We start from the raw sequence: 23941 nt of genomic DNA on the forward strand, positions 1-23941 counted from the left end.
GTAACCGAGAGTATTCCGTACACTTCCACACTAGCTATGCGTTAGGTAGAGAGGTTAAATGGCAGCGCGCAATGGTTCAGCAAAAAATGTGACGTCAGTGAAAGCAACCCATTGCACATCCATCCACAAACCGCACTTTTGCCAGGAGTTGGTCTTGTCTACGAATATCTGTACACTCGTCAAGTTACAATGCAAATTTACTACTGATAGGGACCGTTTCCAAAACTAAACTTTCGACATCTGCAGACATGTCACCAATACGTCTGTAAATGGTGTTAAATGAAAGAGGGACTTTGTCTATTTCTTTAGCCGCTTTAGGTCCAAGCATCTCATTTAAAGTGGTTTTACAGCCACTAAGTATTAATGTCTCTGCCACAGTGTGTGGCTGTTTTTAATTTGGCTACAAATTCAGATACGTGGGCGCTTGCTTTCAGAGCTTCCTTGTTTATCTTCCTGTTTTTTTTTTTTGTTTTTTTTTTTATCAACGTTACCTGTTCCTCTACTGGACCAAAATACTACACTTCATTCTTGTTCTGAAGTGCAGGGTGTTACATTTGGAGATGCCGTTTAAGCTTTCTCTGAACCATTGGACTGCTAGCTTTTCACCACAGACCAAGCACAACGTAGTCATAATCGTTGGATCCCCAGTGAGATTGACGCCAAATGAAAGATAGCTTTCGCTATATTGCCTCACGCCAGAGACTTTCCATGAGCAAACCGTCTATGGTTTCTTTTGACCTCCACTCATATTCGGGTGTTCATCTGAGTCAGAATTTTGTCCAGAATCCAATTCTGAGTTATTAGCTTTCCTTTTCAAAATCCTCTCTATCACTATCACTTTCCGAGCATTAATTTCACCGGCAGAACCACCTGACGCAACACTTATCAAAGTAATTAGCTACCTGTTGCCACCTACTGATATCGAAGCATATTACACGATTACTCTTCGCATCATTGCACAGACAGGCGGCGACTGCACATTATCTGCGAATTCATTTTCGCCAATTAGGTGAAATTGGATGATTTCCCACCGCACACCAGACACTACGCCGCGGTGCAGTGGTTGAAAAACACGGGGTGAGCTGACCTGGGGTCCAATAAATGTGATGTGATCGGAAGTGTTGGTTAAAGCTGCTTCCTGTATTTTTTTTCCCACCGTGCACTGCGACAATGGACCTTTCCGACTTATCAATCACTCATACAATCATAGCCAATCAGATAGCCGCATTGTCTTAACCCCTGGCTTCACACGCCCCTCTCGCCATATTGCCCCACAAGCAATGCTGGTTGTCAGTACCGTGCGCTTGGAAAAGTTAATGTTACGAAGAAAATGGTCTTGGGGAATGTGCAATTCTGATGAAAGATATCCTGCTAGGTTACAAGGGGCCCGCTTGATTCATTTTCCAATGCCTAAAACACAGTTGAGGAAATGTCTTCAATGGATTAAGGCTCACGGAAGACCGCACGTACAACTAAATGTGGACAAGGCTGTATGTTCAAAGGTAAGTGAGGGAGAAGTATCTTCTCTGAGTTTGATTTCATTATTATCAGTGCTTTATACATGGCAGGAGAACAACTTTCACTTTGTTAGCGTATCACTGACCTGCTGAATGCAGTGTGTAATGTTTTATGCCGACGAGTCGGCTTAGCGACACGTAAATGCGCCATGTCATGCAAGAGAAATGTCTATTTTGCCTATTTGTATCACATCAGTCTTTTAAGACAGAAAACTGGGTTCCATTAGGAGCTAAGGCAAATGAATACACCCACTCACTTAAAAAGACTACAATGATATCCTTCGTGATCTTTCCAAGTAAAAAGTACTCACCCAGCTTTACATGCGCAGTACGATTTCACCATTTTATCCTGTTGCATTTCAATATGAATATGTTTGTGAGGCGTCAAACTTTTTTGCATCGATCGCCAACGTTTCGCTGCAACTCTAACATTGCGTCCTGCTCTTTCAAAAATCTTAATCCTGTGTACATTTCCTTGTGTGAAAGAGTTGCGACCTCTGTAGAACTCTCTTGGACAAGTCTGACGCATTTGGCAAAAATACATGCCAAGAAGCCCCGTAGCTCCGAGGTTAGAGCACTGGCTTGGTAAACCAGGGGTTGTGGGTTTGTATCCCACTGGGGCCTCCACTCCCTGAGAAGGGTTGCGTCAGGAAGGGCGTCCGGCGTAAAAATTGTGCCAAACATATATATATATATATATATGCGTTCAGCTGAGATGATACGCTGTGGCGACCCCGAAAGGGACAAGCCGAAAGGAAAACAAACAAACAAACATGCCACAATATTGTCTGGAATACGCGATAGAGAATCGACTACATTTTGTTAGCTTGCGGGACATGGCTAAGGGGGCGGACCTTAAGATCGCCATTGGAAAGGTCAATTACGTGTTGTGTTGAGTAAAAACACTAAAAAGTGGCATTGTGGTATATTAGTCTAAGATTGTGGTGTTTGCCTGTTGCTGTTACTTGGCTAAAAATTACATCACCATAAATGAGCAATTTGTGAAGAAATCCAGGTCATTTCTACGGATTGAGGAACCTTTTCTTGCAACAGTATTTATATATAATATATATACACGCACACACACAGAGCCATAAGCGAGAGACTGTACACACACATATCGGGCTAAAAGGCCGTCGCGCTTTGCTTCTCTTATCCCTCGTCTGAGACACACTAAACCCCAGCGTTTGTTGCAGGGGGCTTGCCATCAAAGTGTGGAGGTCACACTAGGCAGTTGTGTGTGTGTGTGTGTGTTTATCTGTCTGAGACAGTGCATGTGACTGTGTCTCTTTGTGTGTGACCGTTTCCTAGTGTGCGTGTGCATGTGTGCGTGCACCCGTGCGCATGCCTTGTGGGAAGATTGCAATCAGAGACGGTTTGCAGAGCAAGCAGCTGCTGTTTGGGGGGATTTGGAGTGGTCCGGAGTTATTTTAAGGAAGAATTTATCAGCGTTTCGCTCCATCCAGCCACCGCACGAGCACGACCTCCGCCAAGTAAAAAGCTTGCAAGGCCGCTTATTGCCAAATAGCCCAAAAATGTACAATATAGAATTTACACAAGGGAAATGGGCGACCTGGTAGTTAGACTGTTTGGCTTGCAATTAAGAGGTTTCGGGTTTGAATATCATTTGCATATGCTTCCCACGCTTGTATGGGTTTTTTCCTAATGTACCACTTCAATGTCATTTTATAGTTATGAAAACATTTCAGACTTGGTACGTTTTTGTTTTTGTGTGATGTCAGGTTTCGCCGTGAAATGATGTCCTATAAAACTTTGAACGACCTTGTCATTGAGATTTTGTTTTCCAAATTAGACAGAAATTTTTAAAAACTAATTTTATTCAATTTGCATCTGAACTGCTCAGTTTTTGACGTGGACTATAACATCGATCACATTAATCTTTTTTTCTTGACGTTTCATCAGCAAAGTCTACACAGCCCTTCACTTTCAGGAGATTGATTGTGAGGACTGAACAAACACACACACACACACACACAGTTGCACGATTCACAAGCACAAATCATGCAAATCATCCGCAGAGCCCGGCATCAGGACGACAGAAGTGCGGTCTGATCCTTTTGTCCTCCCGTCATGTTCACATTTGTCATAAGCGAATGCAAATTGCGCTTTGAGACTGACGCAAATCCGCCATGTCTAAACCCTCAAAGGGGACTGGTGACGGTTATTTAGTTAACAAGATTTAGAAGGTGATTGACCCACTTTGGAGAAAAAGGAGATTTGTGAGATTTTTATTTGGTTTAGAGAAGCCACTTGCTGGCAGCATGGTGGTCCAGCCTTTAGCACATCTGTTTTATAAGCCTAAAGTCCTGGATTCCAAGTCCGTTCCACAATTAAAAAAATACATTTCTCGTACGTGGGAATGGGAATTGTTTTTCTTCTTTACTTGCCCTGTGATTGGCTGAATGTGGAGAAGTGCTAAAGAAATTGGATGTACACTATATTAAGGAAGAGCATGTTTGTATGGCCATTGGAGTGTGCTGTATAATCTTGATCATTTTGACCTCCGCAGTCTTTTCTCATCCCTGTCAACAGATCTGCCCCTTTTGTTTCTGTTGACCAACATCCAGATTACACACAGAGGAGCAGCAGATGTACACATTAGCAAGAACTCACACAACAACAAACTAAAGGGTCACTCTTTGACTGGCTATTACTTGTTCAGTTTTTGGAAGTTGAATTTCCTGCATGTTTCCCAGACCTCATGCTAGTGTCATTTATATTTTAATAGGAAGGAGGAAGAGTTAGAAAGATGGAGGCACGCACTGGAAAGGAGACGAATGGAGATTAGCCGTAGGAAAACAGAATATATGTGCGTGAATGAGATGGGTGGAGTGGGAAGAGTGAGGCTACCGGAAGAAGAGATAGCGAGGGTGGATGACTTCAAATACTTGGGGTCAACAATCCAGAGCAATGGTGAGTGTGGTAAAGAAGTGAAGAAATGGGTCCAAGCGGGGTGGAACAGTTGGCGGAAGGTGTTTGGTGTGTTATGTGACAGAAGAGTCTCTGCTAGGATGAAGGGAAACGTTTATGAAACAGCGGTGAGGCCGGCCATGATGCTGAGGTTCTCGCTTGGAGTGAACAGGTTGGATGGGATTAGAAATGAGCTTATTAGAGGGACAGCCAAAGTTGGATGTTTTGGAGAGAAGGTGAGAGAGAGCAGACTTCGATGGTTTGGACATGTGCAGAGGAGAGAGAGTCTGAGGATGGAGCTGCCAGGCAGAAGAGCGAGAGGAAGACCAAAAAAAAAAAAAACAGATTGATGGATGTTGTGAGGGAGGACGTGAGGAGAGTTGGTGTTCGAGAGGGAGATGCACGAGATAGGCTGAGATGGAAAAAGATGACACGCTGTGGCGACCCCTAACGGGACAAGCCAAAAGGAAAAGAAGATTACGCAGTTATCCCAAAAATAAGGTTTACGCCGTAAAACCAACGACAGTTGATGAAGTGAAAGACGAGAGACTCACAATTCCCCAAAAAATCTTCTCCAATGTTGTCGAGTGCATTTGTCAGCGTTATCAGCAGCGGTTGGAAAATGTCACGGAATGATTAGAGTGTATCGGGGCCAAAAGACTTTTTCTGACTGTATTTCATTATACTGACTTAAATGAAATGTTATTTTCTGAGTTTAACTCAGACTTGTTCCAAGTCAAAATGAAATATGTGATTTAATGGCCAGCCAGTGAAATTTTGTCTGTGCGCGCGAGCGTATGTGTGTGTGTGAAACCACTTTTTCATAAGGTCACATGGTAAAGGTCACTAAAATAGCCACCACATCCAGAAAATTACCAGTGGATATAGAAAAAAAAAAAATTACACACCGCTTTCAGGTTTCTGCTCAAAATAAAAATGCCAGGAAAGCTTACCAGAACATCTTAACCTTATTATGGGTCATTTAGCGCACTTTAAAGCGCACTTAAATGAGGCCATGTGTCCTCACGCACATTTAACTGAGTTTGAATATTATTGGTCGATTTTGAACAAATGTGCATCCCCACATGCAAAGAGGGTGTTCACATTTGTGCAACCACAATATCTCAGATACATTTTGCATCCCCTCGAATGCATTGAAAATTGGCGGTTGAGTATAAGTGAGTATAGTTCACAATAGTGGAAAAGGTTTTGAAATGATTTATCTTGATCACATTTTCTATGGCATTTGAACGGGGGTGGGTGGCACGGTGGGCTCAGCTGGTAAAGTGTTGGCCTCACAGTTCTGAGGTCCCGGGTTCAATCCCGGACTCGCCTGTGCGGAGTTTGCATGTTCTCCCCGTGCCTGCGTGGCTTTTCTCCGGGCACTCCGGTTTCCTCCCACATCCCAAAAACATTAATTGGAGACTCCAAATTGCCCCTACGTGTGATTGTGAGTGTGGTTGTTTGTCTGTCTCCATGTGCCCTGCAATTGGCTGGCAACCAATTCAGGGTGTACCCCGCCTCCTGCCCGTTGACAGCTGGGATAGGCTCCAGCGCTCCCCGTGACCCTTGTGAGGATAAGCAGCTAAGAAAATGGATGGATGGATGAACACGGGTATTTCGACTTTTTATTCCCACTGTATGTGCCAATGTATAAAAAAGCTGACAGACTGTTGTATCTGTGACTCTCAGCAATGATCGATCTTTGAACCTTGCACCATTTCCTCTTTTTCCAAATGGCAAAATGCCATCGTCGTCCCAGGCAAACGCGAGGAAGGGAACACTCAAGCGTGAGTGACGAGGAAACCGACAGTAGCTCACCTTTTATCCCAGAGAAGGTTGTGCTTTTCGCATCCCCGCTTTCTCCTGACATCACAATTTAAGGCGCGGCACGAGGACTAATCTCTGAGTGAGGTGAGCGTGAAATGTCACTCTTACTTTTTACGCTGCAATGTACTACAAACGGCAAACTCTCAGCCATAGATGCTCAAACCTTTGCAAAAAACAAAAAAATATGAATTGAATTCACATCTTTTTGCATGAAATATTGTTTATGCACATATGTAATAATCTTCACTAATCAGTGATGTTAACACTTTGCTGTCTGCTTTTTGGAAATGTGTTTGCAAAATGATTTTATTTTATCACACGCATACAACAAAACACGTTCAAATCTGACCAACACAAAATGGGATTTTTTTAATTTTATTAACTATATAATGGCACCAGACTACCACTATGAAATCATTCCATCCAACACTGCTAATTACTAGTAGTGGTTAGTTGATGTCGTAGTGGTTTTTAGATCATGCTCATGAGGAAACACAAACATAAAAACAAACAAAAAAAAAAACCAAAACAAATTCTGGCGGAAAAACAGAGAATTGAGATATGGTGCTCTGACGCCGCCATCAGGACAAACAGGTTTGTGCACCGGTAGTGGTAAGTCCAAAAGCAGCATCCTCGTCTCTTCTTCAAATAATAATAATCATAATAATTTTCTCCATTTCTTTTGTCTTCCTTTCTCAAATCGTCCCATTTAACAGTCCCAGTACCGTGGTGGTTTTTATGCACACAGAGCACAAAATTGACCTCAGGGATACTATCAAGCAACAAATGTTTTCACAGAAAATAAATACTAGTCAAGTTGGGTGGGGTGGGAGAGGTTTGCATATAGCACACGCAAAAAAAAAAAAAAAAGTGCCCAAATAGATTCTACATTAAAAAAAAAAAAAAAAACTGCCATAAAACTTTGAAGCACTAGCACTGACTGGTACTGTTTTTTTTTTTTGTTTTTTTTTTAAGTCCATGAAAATGACTCTTTAAATACAAACATGTTAAGTTTACTTTACACTTGTTGTACATAGTGGCTTTAATAAGTCTCGAATCTGGATGTATTTATTTCTTTTTTTCATCCAAACAACACTGACCCTAGTGCATTGTCACCCTCAACGCTATAAGAGGCCAAAACATTAGGAACACCCCGTCCAATACAAAAGCTGGATCAAAAGATTTCTATAGGACCTTGCAAGGGCCCCAAGGGAATAGAAAAAAAAGGTTTGAGGAATTCATTTTGCAATTTTTTGGGGGTGTGTTAGGATGAGTTTATGTAACTGTGGTAAAATAATAGCTTTGATATTAAGCTACATAATGTTAGAAATGGTGGCACGGTGGAGCAGCTGGAAAGCGTTAGCCCCACAGTTTTGAGTACCCGGGTTTGATCCTGGCCTCGCCTGTGTGGAGTTTGCATGTTCTCGCCGTGCTTGCGTGGGTTTCCTCTGGGCACTCCAGTTTTCTCCCACATCCCAAAAACATGCAACATTAATTGCCCCCAGGTGTAATTATGAGTACGAGTGGTTGTTTTTATGTGCCCTGTTATTGGCTGGCAACCAGTTCAGGGTGTACCCCGCCTCCGGCCCGTCGACAGCTCGAATAGGCTCCAGGACTCCCCACCACCCCTGTGAGGATAAGCGGCTAAGAAAAAGGATGGATGGATTAAGCTATATAATATTAGAAATGTCAGCAGTGGAGCAGGTCATGACTGGATTAGTTTTTAAACCCGTACACTTTGGGCTCCCACATTTCATAAACATCTATCCAATATTGTCTGAATAAAGACTTCCAAACTTGATGTTTTCCATGGTTTACAGTTACAGTCCACTTGCACTGGGGCCACGTGGGGCGGCGACTAACCAAATCCCGCATCTGCCTTTGGTTTAGATCCTAATTTACATTCATAGGTGTTTATAAAAAGAAGAAAGGGATTTATTATTTTTTTTTTTTTTGCTAGTTCACGTCTGCCATGTGTGAGAGTGAAAGGTATTGTTTTTCACTAATAGTTTTTTTTTTTTTTTTGTCCCACAGTTCTCAAGTGAGAACTTCGTATATTTTTGTGAAACAAGGTGTCAACGCAATCGTAATGTTGGGTTTATGCCGCCAAGCATTTTGTTTTTGTCAACTCGCAACAGCTGTGTGAACTGTCGCTGTGAAAGGGACTCTCGGAAAGAAAAAGTTTGATACCGCTCACTATTGGACCTCATTGGCTCCTAATCACTGCGACGCCATCGTGCGTTTGGGGAGATTATACAATTTCACTTGATTGGTCCCTATATTATTCTTTCCTACAATTAGTGACAAAACAATGAAAGGCTCTTCTGCTAGATGGCTTAAGGTACAAGTAATCTGTGTATTCACCTCCCGCTATTCGTGCTGTACATCGGCTTTTTGTTTAGCCACACACGCCCACATTTCACATTTGTGAATAGGGGACAGAGAAATGAAGCTACTCCCCACATGTCAACATACAACAACCAAGATGGCGCAAAGCCATACTTTTAAACGACGTAGACAAAGTTATGATCCAAGCACAAAACAGGACAGACAAGGTGAGTTTTTCAATGAATAATTGAGGTTGGGTTCTAGGGAAAAAAAAAAAAAACATTGGGCGTCAAACTCTTTATCGTTGAGTGCCACATCATACAGTAGTTCTGGATTTTATAGTGATGCATATTTTTAACGTTAAATCCAATTTGAAATTGTAAATTATGGATAATAATCTGAGCAATTTATTTTCAGAAGGAATTTGTTGACGTGCAAAAGTAGTTCATGTGAAGAAAAACTACAATTTTTTGGCAATCTGACAAAATGAAAAGAACAAATCCAATGAGCAAAAAAAATGAAGGACATTGTTGGGTGGGCCTGATATGCTTTTCATTTGATGCCTTTTCAAGAATTCATATTTTTATGTTTTTTAAAAATGTGACTTCTGTTATTCACTGAAAAACTCGCCTATTGCCAAAACGCTGTCTAAATATGAGCTGGTCTCAAGGAAGTGCGCTGGAAGTCAAGTTTTCTATGTAGCCGAGCAGCAGAATTTAGCCTGGGTTGTCGGTGGAAGGTAGGAGACTCTTCGGTGCATGCACACTCACGCTGTGGCGTGTTTTTATTTTACATCTGTAAGCCACGTAAGTGTGTTAAAATGAGATTAAAATGATATCCAAGAGTTTTGGGGGTTTTGGTTTAAACTGTGCGTCGATCGTAGGTCGGATTAGTGGAGGTTTCTCTTTTGTTGTTGGGTGGTCTGCTGTGAGCTTTTTGTCACGTGAAATGCGCTATGTGCCGAGGCTCTAGAAATGTTGGTGAGTGCAGGTGTAGCTAATGTTGTGGCCTCTCTCAAGGTGCTTCCCGTCAGAACTTGCTGAGGGCCCCCGCCTTCACCAGCACGGCCGACAGCAACTCGGCGGGCCCGGCCGGGTGAGGCAGCGCGGTGGCGCAGGGATCCCCGTGCTTCACGTCCGAGTTCACCCCTCTGGTCAAGACGGCCTTTCCTAGCCCTCCTCCTCCTCCCCCCATGCTGCTCTTGCTGTTCTCCCCCGTGGGCCCCGCCGTGCCTAGGTTGGGGTTACCCGCCGCGGGCGTCCCGCTGGACTCCGCGCCGCTCTGGCAGCAGCAGAGCAGACGGAAGAAGGCGGCCCTCATCTCCCTGCTGGACAGCGTGTAGATGAGAGGGTTGAGGGCCGAGTTGAGCACGGCCAGGGCGATGAACCAGTCCACCTCGTAGAGAACGGGGCACCCGTCGGGGCTGCATCCCACATCCAGCAGCAGGAGCAGGAAGAGGGGCGCCCAACACACCACGAACACCCCGAGAACAATCACCACGGTCCTCAGCAAGGCCAGGGAACACTCGGAAGGCCGGCTGCTCACCCTGCGCCCGCTGGACGTCACCAGGCGGTAGATCCGGATGTAGAGGATGACGATGGCCACCAGCAGGGCGCTGAAGACGCTAATGCAAAACGCCACATAGCTCTTGGCGTACAGCGGGAGCACGGTGGAGCACGAGTCCAGGTCGTCCAAGCAGTTCCAGCCGAGGCTGGGCAGGGCGCTGAGCAGCACCGACACGAGCCAGCAGGCCGCCAGCAGGCCCAGGAGGCGGCCGCGGCTCGCCGTCTCGCACGGGCGCAGGCGCACCATGGTCATGTGCCGCTCGATCCCGATGGCCAGCAGGCTGAAGGTGGACGCGCTGAGGGCCACGAACATGCTCCCTTCCCGGGCCAGCCACTGCGCCGGCGTCAGGAAGTAGGTCCTGCTCCCCGAGGTGAAGATGTTCACCACGTACGCCACGCCGGCCAGCAGGTCGGACAGCGCCAGGTTGCCGATCAGGAAGTACATGCGGCTGTGGAAGCGCTTGTTCCTCCAAAGGGCCAGCAGCACCGTCAGGTTCTCCAGGACGATGAGCACGCAGATGAGGAGCAGCACGGCCGTCTTGCACGGGCTGCCGCCCCGGGCCCGCTCCCACTTGCCCGAGTTGTTGTAGTGGGCCACGATCACCATGTTCATCCCTTCTTCCGGCGCGTTGCCCATCTTGCCTCGAGCCCCTCCAGCCTTGTTTCTTTTCCCTCGCTCACACGGCAGGGGGCGCCACAGCACTGGACTCGCGGGGGATTGGCATCCTACTACAGCCTCCTCCAGAGGGTCTGCCAATCACATGCAAAGGTAGGATTCAAAAACTGATGTGATGAATAAAATTTTTTTAAATACAGTGGACCTCTAGTATTCCCATAGGATAGGAAACGGATAACAAAAAAATCTGCGCAAAATTGACACCAAATATACAGTAATTACATTACAAAAAGTGTTTTGTTTAATTATTACCTGAAATATAATTGAATACGTGGTGATGACGTGCTAATATGTTTTGGGGGGTGGGGGGGATCTGTTCCCCCCACCCCCCAAGAAAAGAGAGAGGGAAAAAATCTTTAGTCTGTGCTGAACCCGTCAGAATGCAGTGTATAAATATTTTTATATTTCCTTCTGTTGAATTAAATTCCCAAACTTATCCCTCACAGTGCATATAATCACAGAGGGAGCATCTCAAAGTCCTCTGTTTCATTCCATCATAAAAATGCATCAATGCATAATTCAATTCCAGAGTAAGTCATATCCAATATGTAACATGGTGACATGATTAACCCCTGATTTTATTTATATCTTATATTAGGAGCCTGATTATTTTTTCTAGAGCAGAACTGGTAAAAAAAAAAAAAAAAACTGCCACAACCCCGATCGGATTTTTAAAAAATAATTAATGGTATTTTGCACTTTGTCATTTTATACAGCTTAACATCAGACTTAACTAAAATTATGAAAAATGGGGGAAAAATGTATATGCATATTTCAGTCTTAGTCAAGTGTAAAAAAAATACGTTTTCTCATCTCTCTCAAAAAAATAGTAAAAAAAAAAGTCGATTACTGCAAGTGGAGTGCAGCACAAAAAAATATTCAGGGTTAGTGTTGTTTTGGGCACAGGATGGAAGCCTTTCTTTACAAAGGAAAAAAAAAAGAAGAAAGAAAAAGAAAATACTCACCAGAATTTAATATGTCATTGCTCCATAAAGCTGTCTGTTCTGCTCTGTTCTCCCCGTTTTAACATATCCCCTCGCTTTAAAGTAAGAAGAAGAAAAATTGCCGCTCGCCCAGTCACAAGCGCGTTGGCAAAAGTTGTGTGAAGTTTTTGGAGGGCGCTTGGTCGGTCCTCCTGCTCACAGAAAACGGCGGTGTGCTCTCACAGTGACGCGGGGCGGTTCTTGCGCCCGCAGCTCCTCCCTAACGCTGAACATTTTTGTTTGTTCACATCCAGGAACTCTCTTCACAGATAACTTTTGGTCTTAACTCAGGCACATTTTTTTCTTAAACACGTATTTGTTCATTTGGAGAGGAAATCGAATGTGCACCAACAAATGTTTTTACTCCAGTCATAATAATGGGAAAATAATTAGAATAAATAGTAAAATCATTTAAATGCCCTCGACAAATTCTAAAATATTGTACAAAAGTGCTGTATGTATTAATGTAACAAAGGAAAGACTAAAAGAAAAGAGTAATATTATTGATTTCATGAGAGGAAAGACATCAGTTAAATCTTTATATGTACTAATCTATTATACTGATAATGATAATGCATTCATATAAACTAAAATATGTCAAATGTTTAAATATATTCATTGGATAAAAAAGGTTTACCCACCCGCTTTCCAATGTTTTGTGCAGAATTAACCAGTTCCACAAAGAGCTTCTAATTAACGCAAAATAAAGTTTAGATGCTCTATCAGACTCGTGATGATTATTCTTTTTTTAATTATTAATTCTTTCCAACCGTAAGGATGTTTTGTGCCAACACTGACTAGTATTTGGAATTGTTCACAATTCCATACGCATTGATTTATGCATTCCTTTGCTCATTGTTATATTCATTATTGAAAATTAAATCCACTTGAAATGAACTCAACCGAGTACACATGATTTTGCATTTTAAAATCTATCATTATGATCGATAAAAACAAAGAAAGAAAAATTCCACCATCTAATCAGTCTAGGCAGCACAGTGGATCAGCTGGAAAGCATTGGCCTCACAGTTCTGAGGTCCCGGGTTCAATCCCGGACCCGCCAGAGTGGAGTTTGCATGTTCTCCCCGTCCCTGTGTGAGTTTCCTCCAGGCACTCCGGTTTCCTCCCACATCCCAAAAACATGCAACATTAATTGGACACTCTAAATTGCGCCTAGGTGTGATTGTGGGTGCAACTGTTTGTCTCCATGTGCCCTCCGATTGGCTGGCATCCAGTTCAGGGTGTCCCCTGCCTCGTGCCCATTGACAGCTGGAATAAAAGGCTCCATCACTCCCTGCGACCCTTGTGAGAACAAGCGGCTAAGAAAATGGATGGATTATCAGTTTATCCCCTGACAGGCAAGCAACGATATTTGATAACTTTGAAAGCATCATAACGAGCACCAGAGATGTTTATGTTCACTTTTGAGCAGCACTTTTGTTAACGTACTTTATGACTTTCACTGTTCAAGAATTTCTAATGTGGTGTTTTTCTGATGTGCACAGTTATCCTAATATGCTGCCCCTCTCTTATGTTACTGCGGTGACCAAACTTTTGGAAACCGCTCGACGTGATGCAGTGAAGCGCCCCACCACTGCAAACCATAACCGCAATAATAAAATAATTGCAGACGTAGTTGGATGTGACATCTCACCCACCAATAAATAAATAAATAGATCCTTCGGAGGCCGCCATCCAAGAAACGAATGCATTTCATTCAGAGCAGCCCGATGTCAACGGGTTTATTTTTATCTCGGTATCGGCATAAAAAAGGAGAGCCAATGTGTTTATTTTCCTTTTATGGGGAATTTGTGGCCTCTGCACAGGCCAGCAGAGTTCCAACCTCGTGAATGTTTCTCCAATTTGACGTGTCATTGTTTTTCCTTTCCAAAGTGACAAACGACTTGACTGAGTTTATCACTTGGGTGTATGAGATAGGTCAGACCTCTCCCATTGGACAGGACCAAAAGGGCCGCGGGAATGCGAGTGGAATGGAAGAGTCGCACTTTGTCATTCATAAATGTGGCAGTGGGGTGAAAGCGGCGGTTGATCCACAGCTGCTTCCATTCAGGAGTCACAATTCTGCTGCTCCAAAATACATTTCACAGTAACCGTCCGTCATTTACAAATATTACACTTGCAATGGAATTCTCCGGTCTTTCTGTCTTGTCTTTCAGTGTCCAATCTACTGACAGTCAGTGGGTTGTCCCTCCGTGCTCGCGTCAGGCCGGCGTTGGAGCAACATGAACGACCCTCAGAGCTGTTGACTTTACCCTGAGCACGCAGTGACGGATGTCCGCAAATTCTGACAGGTCATTTACAACCTCGCCTACGCACTCCCGCTGACCTTGGCTCGATGGTGTTCGTAATTCTAACTTCAAAACCTGACATGAAACCCTAAACGTGGCTTGACTGGCGGGCTGAACTAACTTGAAACCCTGACCCAAAGGTTGTGCCATAACCCACACCAGAAACCCTAAAAAGAGACCCTAACGTGAACTCAGAGACTAAAATGTAAACATGGCTTGACACCCTAACACAGGGGTGCCCAGACATTTTTACCCCAAGATCTACTTTTCAAGCAGCCAGCCTCTCACGAGATACCGAAGACGAGGGGAGGGGATGATGCTCCCAAATCAAATGGTTTTAAGGTTAATGTTATGTTGCCTCCTATATTTAAAATAGAGAATTAGCTTTTTGTGCACTGTATTGTCTGTGCTTTCATCCTGGATCAGGCTGTGCCAAGGTGGACTTTTAAAATGACACACCATCTCATCCTGCACTTTCTACTATGGCTTCAGACCAGACCTTTCCCACTAGGAAAAAGAAAATCTTGTCCACTTTAACCACTTTTTCTTTGATTATTCGCATACTCCGACAGTCATTGTATCTTAAAACACCAGCATTTCTTTTTTTAACGTTCTCCAATAATATCAAAAATAAATATTAGCAGCATGTCTAGCTAGTCTTTGCTCTATATTGCCCAGACTGTGTTGCTAACTAAAACACATTGATGGGGTGCGTAAGAACTGTAACGTTTGTAATTATGAGTGTATGTCTTTTAGAGTGGGGTGGGGTAAGGTAAACTAGGAAAAAGAGTGTGGTGGAGCAGCGGTCGTTTAAAGAAACCAGTGGCTTCTTCTTTTCATTTTATGTGAATTGTGGCGTTGAATATAACAACCAGTCATCCCTCACTCATTGAATCACAATACAAAATGCCACAAACTGAACAGCAGTATGTTATACTTTCAATTTGCATTGGATTTTTATTTTTTTTTTTTTGCGTGGGCAACGCAGAATATCTGCGAAGGGACTGCATCAGCGGTGCACAATTGTGCACGCGCGCAGTTTAGAGGGAACATGTCTTTTTTTTGTTTGTTTTTTGGCACGCTGTCCCAAGATCGACTAAGACTGCCTCGCGACTGACCGGTCGATCACGATCCATCCCATATCAAAATGCTCGTTCAAACTTCAAATCCTAAATTGAAACCCTTACCCTAACTTCAAACTGTGACCCAAAATTGAAACCCTCAGGCGACGTGACTGAATGCAACTGAACTGTTCAATCGTGAGCAAATTACAGTCGGCTCCTCTCACCTGCACACCCAGCAATTGGCCCTCACGCAGATAGCAACATGTTGACACAATAATGGTGTTATTACTGGGCAACAACAATAAGAGGCTCTGTACTTTTTTTCAATTGAACCACAAACAACATGGCACCGTACCCATGGAAAAAGCGGGTTTCTCTGGCCGCTGTCGCTATCTTATAATAATATAAAGAGGGAAACAGGTGCGAAATAAAGGTGAGTGTAGATATTTACAGTGAAGAAAAGAAGTATTTGAACACTCTGCTATATTGCAAGTTTTCCCACTTAGAAATCATGGAGGGGTCTGAAATTTTCATCGCAGGTGCATGTCCACTGTGAGAGACATCATCTAAAAAGACAAATCCAGAAATCCCAATGTATAATTTTTTAATGATTTAAAAATGCAAAATAAGTATTTGAACATCTGTTTATCAGCTAGAATTTTGACCCTCAAAGACCTGTCAAAAGTCCACCTCCACTCCATGTGACCTGTGTGAGGTCGTTAGTTGCATAAAGACACCTGTCCACCCCATACAATCAGTAAGACTCAAACTTGTAACATGGCCAAGACCAAAGAGCTGTCCAAAGACACCAGAGACAAAACTGTTCAACTCCACATGGATGGAAAGGGCTACGGAGAAATTGCCAAGCAGCTTGGTGAAAAAAGGTCCACTGTTGGAGCAATCATTAGAAAATGGAAGAAGCTAAAAACATCTGAGTGGAGATCCTTGCAAGATTTCACCTCGAGGCGTCTCAATGATCCTTAGAAAGCTGAGGGATCGGCCCAGGACTACATGACAGGACTTGGTCAATGACCTGAAAAGAACTGGGACCACCGTTTCCAAGGTGACTGTTGGTAATACACTGAGTGAGTTCCATCCCAAGAACACCATCCCTACTCTGAAGCATGGAGGTGGTAGCATCATGCTTTGGGGGTGTTTTTCTGCACATGGGACAGGACAACTGCACTGTATTACTGTGCCAAATATTAACATTGATTTTCTTCGGTGTTCAAATATTTATTTACAGCTGTATGTACACATGCAAATCGTTAAAAAAAACTCATACATTGTGATTTTTAGATTGTTCTTTTTAGATTATCTCTTTCACAGCGGACATGCACCTACGATGAAAATATCAGGCCCCTCATTGATTTCTAAGTGGGAGAACTTGCAATATCGCAGGGTGGTGAAATACTTATTTTCTTCACTGTAAGAGGCTGCGAGTAGCAACGACCTCCCTATTCAGTGATTGCACTTTTTTTGCAACAGACTTTCCATGTTTCACATTTTAGCCACAGGTACAAAAGACACCATAAATAGAATTTGTATTTTTGTTAAAGGCAATGTATGTTTATACTGTATTTACTGTATTGTGTTTGCAACGGCTGCCTGGATCTCACTTCGGAATTGAAAGTATAAGTTGTGAAATGCCATCTGATTCGAGTTTTGATTGGTCTGCAACCTTGAGACCTCACCACCCGCCGTTCAAATTTAGAATTGCCGAGAAACTAGTTGCAGACGGGTAGCCACCAATGGGGGGACGGGAAAAAAAAAAAGCGTCACAACCCTGCACACCGCGTGTCAAGTTCCTCTGCATTTGATCACGTCACTCGGTGTACAGCAAGCTTGCCCCAAATTGCAAAACCTGACCCAAACTTCAAACTGCAACTTCCTAACTTCAAACCGTAACTTGAAACTTCAAAACCCGGACCCTAATCCGAAATCTGCACCGCTTCTGTGATGGCGGGAAACAAAAAAAAAAAAAATACATACAGGTACATGACTGGTAAATCATGGGAAAAACATAGCCTGTGTTTATCTGTGTGTGTGTGTGAGCGTGTGCGCGGCCGCAGTCACTTGACATGTGCGACTCCGCAGTGAGTCACGACGCCGTGACGTAGGCCAGCGCTGATGAGTTAGACGTTCGGGAATGTGGAACGAGGTGGGAACAATGGAGAAGCTGCGTGGCGCTGGCGGAAGAGGAAGGCCCCGATGGAACTTCAAATGCCGCTTTTCCCACTACTGCCGAGTCGCACGTCCTGAGCGAGTTCAATCTGCAACGGGCAAAGAGGTCAATCCTGCTTCTTTAATTGTGGTTCATTATTCGCAACCATCCCATCCTGAAGAATTGTTTTTGGGTGGCTCAGCTGGTAAAGCGTTGGCCTCACAGTTCTGAGGTCCCGGGTTCAATCCCGGACCCGCCTGTGTGGGTTTTCTCCGGGCACTCCGGTTTCATCCCATATTCCAAAAACATGTAACATTAATTGGACACTCTAAATTTGCCCCTCGGTGTGATTGTGAGTGCGGCTGTTGGTCTCTATGTGCCCTGCGATTGGCTGGCAACCAGTTCAGGGTGTACCCCACCTCCTGCCCGTTGGCAGCTGGGATAGGCTCCAGTGCTCCCCCCCGACCCTTGTAAGGATAAGCGGCAAAGAAAATGGATGGATGGATGAAAATCACTGACATTACTGGATTCAAAGAGGAAATCAACATAAACCACAGAGCAGGGAACTAAAATGGAAAATCATTTTGTGAAACCATTCTCGTTTTTACAATTTTATTATTATTTATTTTTTATTATTCAATCCTAAAATGGAGACTATTCGGTCATACTTTGTGATTTTTTTCCGCACGTGAATTTTTGCAGGGGTTTCGGCGTTGCAGCCCTTTGCTCGTGTTCGCATTTTGCAGTCATCTGTTGAATCATTTATATCATTCAATAAATGGCAATAATGGCTCACCAATGTCACACGTCGCCCCGACAAGCACCGCCCGTTAAAGGCACATGTCCAACATATTATACATGGTATACATTTTGTGCAATTTTTGGGGAGGATTCAAATATGTATATGTTTAAAAATGTCTCTCTTGAGGATTTTCACGTCGCGGGTGGGCCTGAAAGTTTTCAGCGTCGTAGTAGCATTCGAGCTAATTATTTGTACCTGCATCGCTACTACATTTTCCACACAGGAAACATGCACTGTCGGGGGTCTGTGAGCTAACAACTGAGGCGAGATAATGTATCAGATGTGGCGGTTTATCAGCGGAGCTCCTGGGGGTCTTTGAGGGCACCAGGTGACCGCTTGTCTGGGGAACAGTTTCGCTGCATCTTTCAGATAACCTTTTTTTTTTTTTTTATCTGCACCCGGCTCAAAATAACGTCATCAAAGCGTGAGTACCAGGAAGGGAAGGATGTTTGACAGGATGCGTGCTGATTTGCATTTCATCTCAGTGGAATACAAACGGGCATAATACAATTTGAACACAATTTGAAAATCGCCCAATATCTGACACGCAATATAATCAGAAAAAAAAATGAAATAAGTGTGTGCGTGTGATTGTGAAAGGGGGGGGGGTCTTTAAAAAATGGGGGGAAAAATCAAGAATACATGTAGTTAAATGGCAGCACGGTGCATCAGGTGGAAAGTGTTGGCCTCACAATTCTGAGGTCCCGGGTTCGTTCATCTCTGTGGAGTTTGCATGTTCTCCCTGTCCCTGCGTGGGTTTTCTCCGGGCACTCTGGTTTTTTCCTAGATCCCAAAAACACGCTACATTAATTGGACACTCTAAATTGCCCCTAGGTGTGATTATGAGTGTGGCTGTTTGTCTCGATGTGCCCTGCGATTGGCTGGCAACCAGTTCAGGGTGTACCCTGCCTCCTGCCCGTTGACAGCTGGGATAGGCTCCAGCACTCCCATGACCCTTGTGAGGATAAGCGGCTAAGAAAATGGTTCATGGATGGATGTAGTTAAATATGGGACCACCCAGCCTATTATTTTTGTATTTGTGCATCATGTCGGGTTTAGAATGGAAATATTAATTTGCTGCCATCTGGTGGCATTTTGGTGCTAAAAGTTGATGTTGAACTGAGGGGAGGAGCTTAATTTAGTCAGGCCATAGCTTTGTCTAATTAAAACTGAAAAAATGTTTTCGAGAAGAAGCTGGAAGTGACGTACAGGACAGGACCGCCCTCAAGTGGACTCGTTTGTTTCTCTTAGTTTTACCTCTGGGAAGGTAGCTCATTGTTCCTTCGTGCCGGCTCGTTGCATTGCTGGACATTGCTTGAACGCTCGGGAGGATGGATTTACACTTCAGAAGTTTCCAAGAGACCCGGTTCATTGTGAAAAATGGATTGCACTGGTGCAGAGGACGAGAGCTTCGTGGATTTCAAATGACAGGTAGGTGTGTATACAACTACTAAAAAATATATATATATAGTTTGGGGTGGACCACATAATCGGTCTTTCATAACTTAACAAAAGATCCGCGTACGTATGACAGGCGGTCTAAATGTGTCAATGTACGCATTGGACGGCGTCGGGCCGCTGCGTCACTTTGCCAGCGAAGGCTGCGCGTCGGGCTTGCGGACGGCGGCGGCTCAAAACAACACTGCAGACAATGCTGAAGTCAGCTGCGTGCGACGACGACACCGTGAAGCGCCCCGGCTCGACGGTGTTATTCATCGCGGACCGCGGCAGCTATGAACAACGCCCTAAAGCAGCCCAGCTCGGCTCCGTGATAAGCCACCTCTGTGCTGAAAATGAGCCACACCGGCCGGCTGCGATGATCCACGATTGCTCATCTCCGCCGTGGAAGTGGATCGGACGGGGAGCTGGTTTGGCCGTGATCCGTATAGCATCTAAATTTGGCTCGAAACGATTGGGTAATATTGCCACGGTAACTTCATTCCATTGTGTGATGTTCTCTTCTTCGAAAAGAGCTTCCATGTCTGAAGGGGCGTGTTCGTCTCCCATAGTAGGGTCCACCGCGGGTTTTCATTGGCGAATGTCCGAGTGACGTCACGGACAGAGGATGCAGCCAATATGGCGACCACTTGGATGTTGAATGAGACTTCCGCAACTTTGCGCATTGAAGTGAATAATGTTATATGTATTTTTCATTACAATATCTATTTTAGAATGTTTATAGGGATGACACTTGACCTTTAAACATAGCATTAGTGTCGATAAACAGCAAAGCAACACTCTAAATAATATTGGGCGATATACACTAGGATAGCCGCCATCCTGAGACAAACCCAAATGAACATTAATGCATACCTGTCCATTTTATATAATCTATATGACGTTTGACCCTGGCAGTCATTATATCCACCGGCCAAATGTATTCTACATTGGAACAAATGAGAGGTGTTGAACAGTTAGTGCGGGACCATGGAGGTTGGACACTTTTCGGATGCGTCATCTGGTGCAGAATCACCGCTGGTCAAATGAGAATGCTGTAAATGTGGATGCGATTCCACATGAGTAATGATGGGAAAGCAGCGGAAAACGGTTTGTCCCAGATGAGTAAGGTCTTGTTTTCCGACTTCATAAATTCAAAGACCTGTTTACAGTAACATCTGTGGACAGATGCCAGATCAGTCATGATGCGAAATTGATGTTGATTGTCATGGGTGGTGACTTTTGTATGGCAAGATTTAGGGCTTGGGAAGAAAAGAAAAGTTCGTTTGTAAATCTAACACAATCTCTGAACTCTTCATCACAGCCCGGTTGGGTCTCAAGCAATTAGTCTGGAACTCGAGTGCAGATCCTCGTGTCATCATTTATTTTCTTTATGATAGGAAAGTTAAATAGGCCTCAGGAATATGATGGAAATAGATTGGATGAATAAACAACCCTCACCGGCTTTCTCACAACTTGCTTTTGTAACGTCTGGGAACGATTGGGGGAGGGTGGGGGGCCGTTTGTGCACGTCTGCATGCGTGCTCGTTTCGTGTCCCTGTAAGGACCAGTCAGTAAAACGAACCTCAGCGTGAGGACAGTTTTAGAAAGTGAGGACATTTAAAACCTTCGTGTCACAATGGGGCTTTTGTTTGGATTTCAAGGGTGGATGTTGGCATTGACGTTTACTGTTGTGGCATTAAGGTCACGCCGTGTCACTGGCTGAGGAAACCACAATTAATGTGGCCTATTAGGAAGTTATATTATCATTTCCTGTCATACTCTCAGTTCAGAGGCCTGGGGTTGGAATCTGCCCTCACGCCTTTCTCTGAAGAATTTGCATGTTAGAGGAATTGCAGCGCGCGCCTGTACCTCTTCAGGACAGGACCTTTGCAGCCGTGCTTTGCCCACACACAAAGACAAGAAGTCAAAGTCGACTTAGAACATGAAAACTCCACATAGCGGGGCCTGAGTCAGAATTCAAACCCCAAACCACCTGACTCTGAAGGAGACATGATTCCTACTATTTCACTCTACTCTAAAATGTATTCTATCCCCCAAAATTGATTAGTAATGCCTTATGCAGTGAAGAAAATGAGTATTTGAACACCCTTCTATATTGCAAGTTCTCCCACTTAGAAATCATGGAGGGGTCTGAAATGTTCATCGTAGGTGCACGTCCACTGTGAGAGAGATCATCTAAAAAGAAAAATACAGAAATCACAATGTATGATTTTTTTTCAACCATTTATTTGTGTGATACAGCTGCAAATAAGTATTTGAACATCTGTTTATACCAGCTAGAATTCTGACCCTCAAAGACGTCCGCCTTTAAAAGTCCACCTCCACTCCGTGTATCATCCTGAATCAGATGCACCTGTGTGAGGTCGTTAGCGGCATAAAGACACCTGTCCACCCCATACAATCAGTAAGACTCAAACTTGTAACATGGCCAAGACCAAAGAGCTGTCCAAAGACACCACAGACAAAATTGTACAACTCCACACGGCTGGAAAGGGCTACGGAGAAATTGCCAAGCAGCTTGGTGAAAAAAGGTCCACTTGTTGGAGCAATCATTAGAAAATGGAAAAAGCTAAACATGACGGTCAATCTAAATCGAAGTGGAGCCCCATGCAAGATATCACCTCGTGGGGTCTCACTGATCCTAAGAAAGGTGAGGAATCAGCCAAGGAATACACGACAGGACTTGGTCAATGACCTGAGAAGACCTGGGACCACCGTTTCCAATGTGACTGTTGGTAATTCACTAAGATGTCATGGTTTGAAATCATGAAACCCAATAAAAAAAAAAAATCTTTGGAGGGAGCTGAAACTCTGTGTTTCTCAGTGGCAGCCCACAAACTTGTCTGATCTAGAGAAGATCTGTGTGGAGGAGTGGGCCAAAATCCCTCCTGCAGTGTGTGCAAAACCTGGTGAACAACTACAGGAAACGTTTGACCTCTGTAATTGCAAACAAAGGCTATTGTGCCAAATATTATGATTGGTTTTCTCAGGTGTTCAAATACTTGTTTGCAGCTGTATCACACAAATGGTTAAAAAAAAAAATCGTCATTGTGATTTCTGGATTTTTCTTTTTCGATTGTCTCTCTCACACTGGACATGCACCCATGATGAAAATTTCAGACCCCTCCGTGATTTCTAAGTGGGAGAACTTGCAATATAGCAGGGTGTTCAAATACTTATTTTCTTCACTGTAAATGAAAATAGAGTAAATAGATGACATGTGCGATGTTTGTGTGTGTGTTTTTCCCCAGCCCATTTAATTATCTATCTTGTGAAAAATGTCTGCTCCTTCCATTTTCTAATTTTCATGAGTCATTGCAACCACGGGAAGGACGTGCATGTCTTGGAAATAGATGCATCATCGTGTCAACGCTCGTTTACTGAGACAGACGCTTCCATTTATGTCGCAAGCGTTCATGAACGCCTTCTGTTCCCCGCAGATATTTTCCCATGCACAACACCGCGAAGGAAATTTTGCTCATTTATGCAATTTCGTGCAAAAACAGTTTGCTTCTTTGCGTAAACCATTAGTGAGTCTCTGTCAGTGCGTCCTTTCCTATTCCAGCGGTTCTCAAACTGCGGTACCTTGGGGGTCCTTGAGGTGTAGCTTGTGGGACTGTAAGTGTCATTTAAAAATAATATTCCATCACGAAATATAGCAAACGTACTGCAGGGAAGTGAAGCACTACACTATCATTCTTGTGCTATGATGGATGTTTTTAGGAGTTTACATCATTCTGCCTGTGTCAGTTCAGACGGGCCACGGCTGTGTCACCCCAAAGCCCCCGAGACTAATATAAAAACTACTTGTTATTCTCCTTCACACAGAGCTGTAAAATTGACTAAAAAAGCTCTGATACGCATGCCAATAACAGTCTAAGATTTTGCCTCTAACGAATAATATCTGAAATAAATTGGTTTAAAATTTGACATATTTGGAGTAAAGTGAAATGGAAGTTCAGCTGTCATGGTCAGGTAATATCATTGATTGTTTTGTGTTGGAATGCATTTAAAGTTTGTTTGTTTATTTAAAGGTCAAGTGGCATCCCTATAAACATTCTAAAAATAGATATTGTCATGAAAAATACATGTAACATTATTCACTTTAACGTCTATACGAAAAAATAAATATGAGCGCAGAGCGCGTCATCCATGCGCAAAGTTGCGGAAGTCTCATTCAACATTCAAATGGTCGCCATATTGGCTCCATCTTCTGTCCGTGATGTCACACTGGGACATTCGCCATTGAAAACACGTTGTTCCACCAAATATGGGAGACGAACACGCCTCTTCTGAAACGGAAGTTCTTTT

At 43.7% G+C, this 23941-nt stretch overlaps 1 protein-coding gene across 1 annotated transcript; it reads right to left on the bottom strand.

Annotated features, from left to right (window-relative positions):
- Window positions 1-7198: 7198 nt before the first annotated feature.
- Window positions 7199-11994, bottom strand: s1pr3a (sphingosine-1-phosphate receptor 3a). Its single transcript, XM_061826243.1, has 2 exons — window positions 11813-11994; window positions 7199-10921 (listed from the first exon to the last, which is right to left on the bottom strand). Exon 2 carries the CDS (start codon window positions 10806-10808, stop codon window positions 9636-9638), a length of 1173 nt encoding a protein of 390 aa, XP_061682227.1. The 5' UTR covers window positions 10809-10921; window positions 11813-11994; the 3' UTR covers window positions 7199-9635.
- Window positions 11995-23941: the final 11947 nt, after the last annotated feature.

The sequence above is a fragment of the Syngnathoides biaculeatus genome, chromosome 7 (genome assembly GCF_019802595.1).
Source record: "Syngnathoides biaculeatus isolate LvHL_M chromosome 7, ASM1980259v1, whole genome shotgun sequence".
Taxonomy (NCBI): Eukaryota; Metazoa; Chordata; class Actinopteri; order Syngnathiformes; family Syngnathidae; genus Syngnathoides; species Syngnathoides biaculeatus.

What these genes read in the sequence shown, in the direction of transcription:
- s1pr3a (XM_061826243.1), bottom strand. Translation starts at nt 10,808, where the DNA reads ATGGGCAACGCGCCGGAAGAAGGGATGAACATGGTGATCGTGGCCCAC.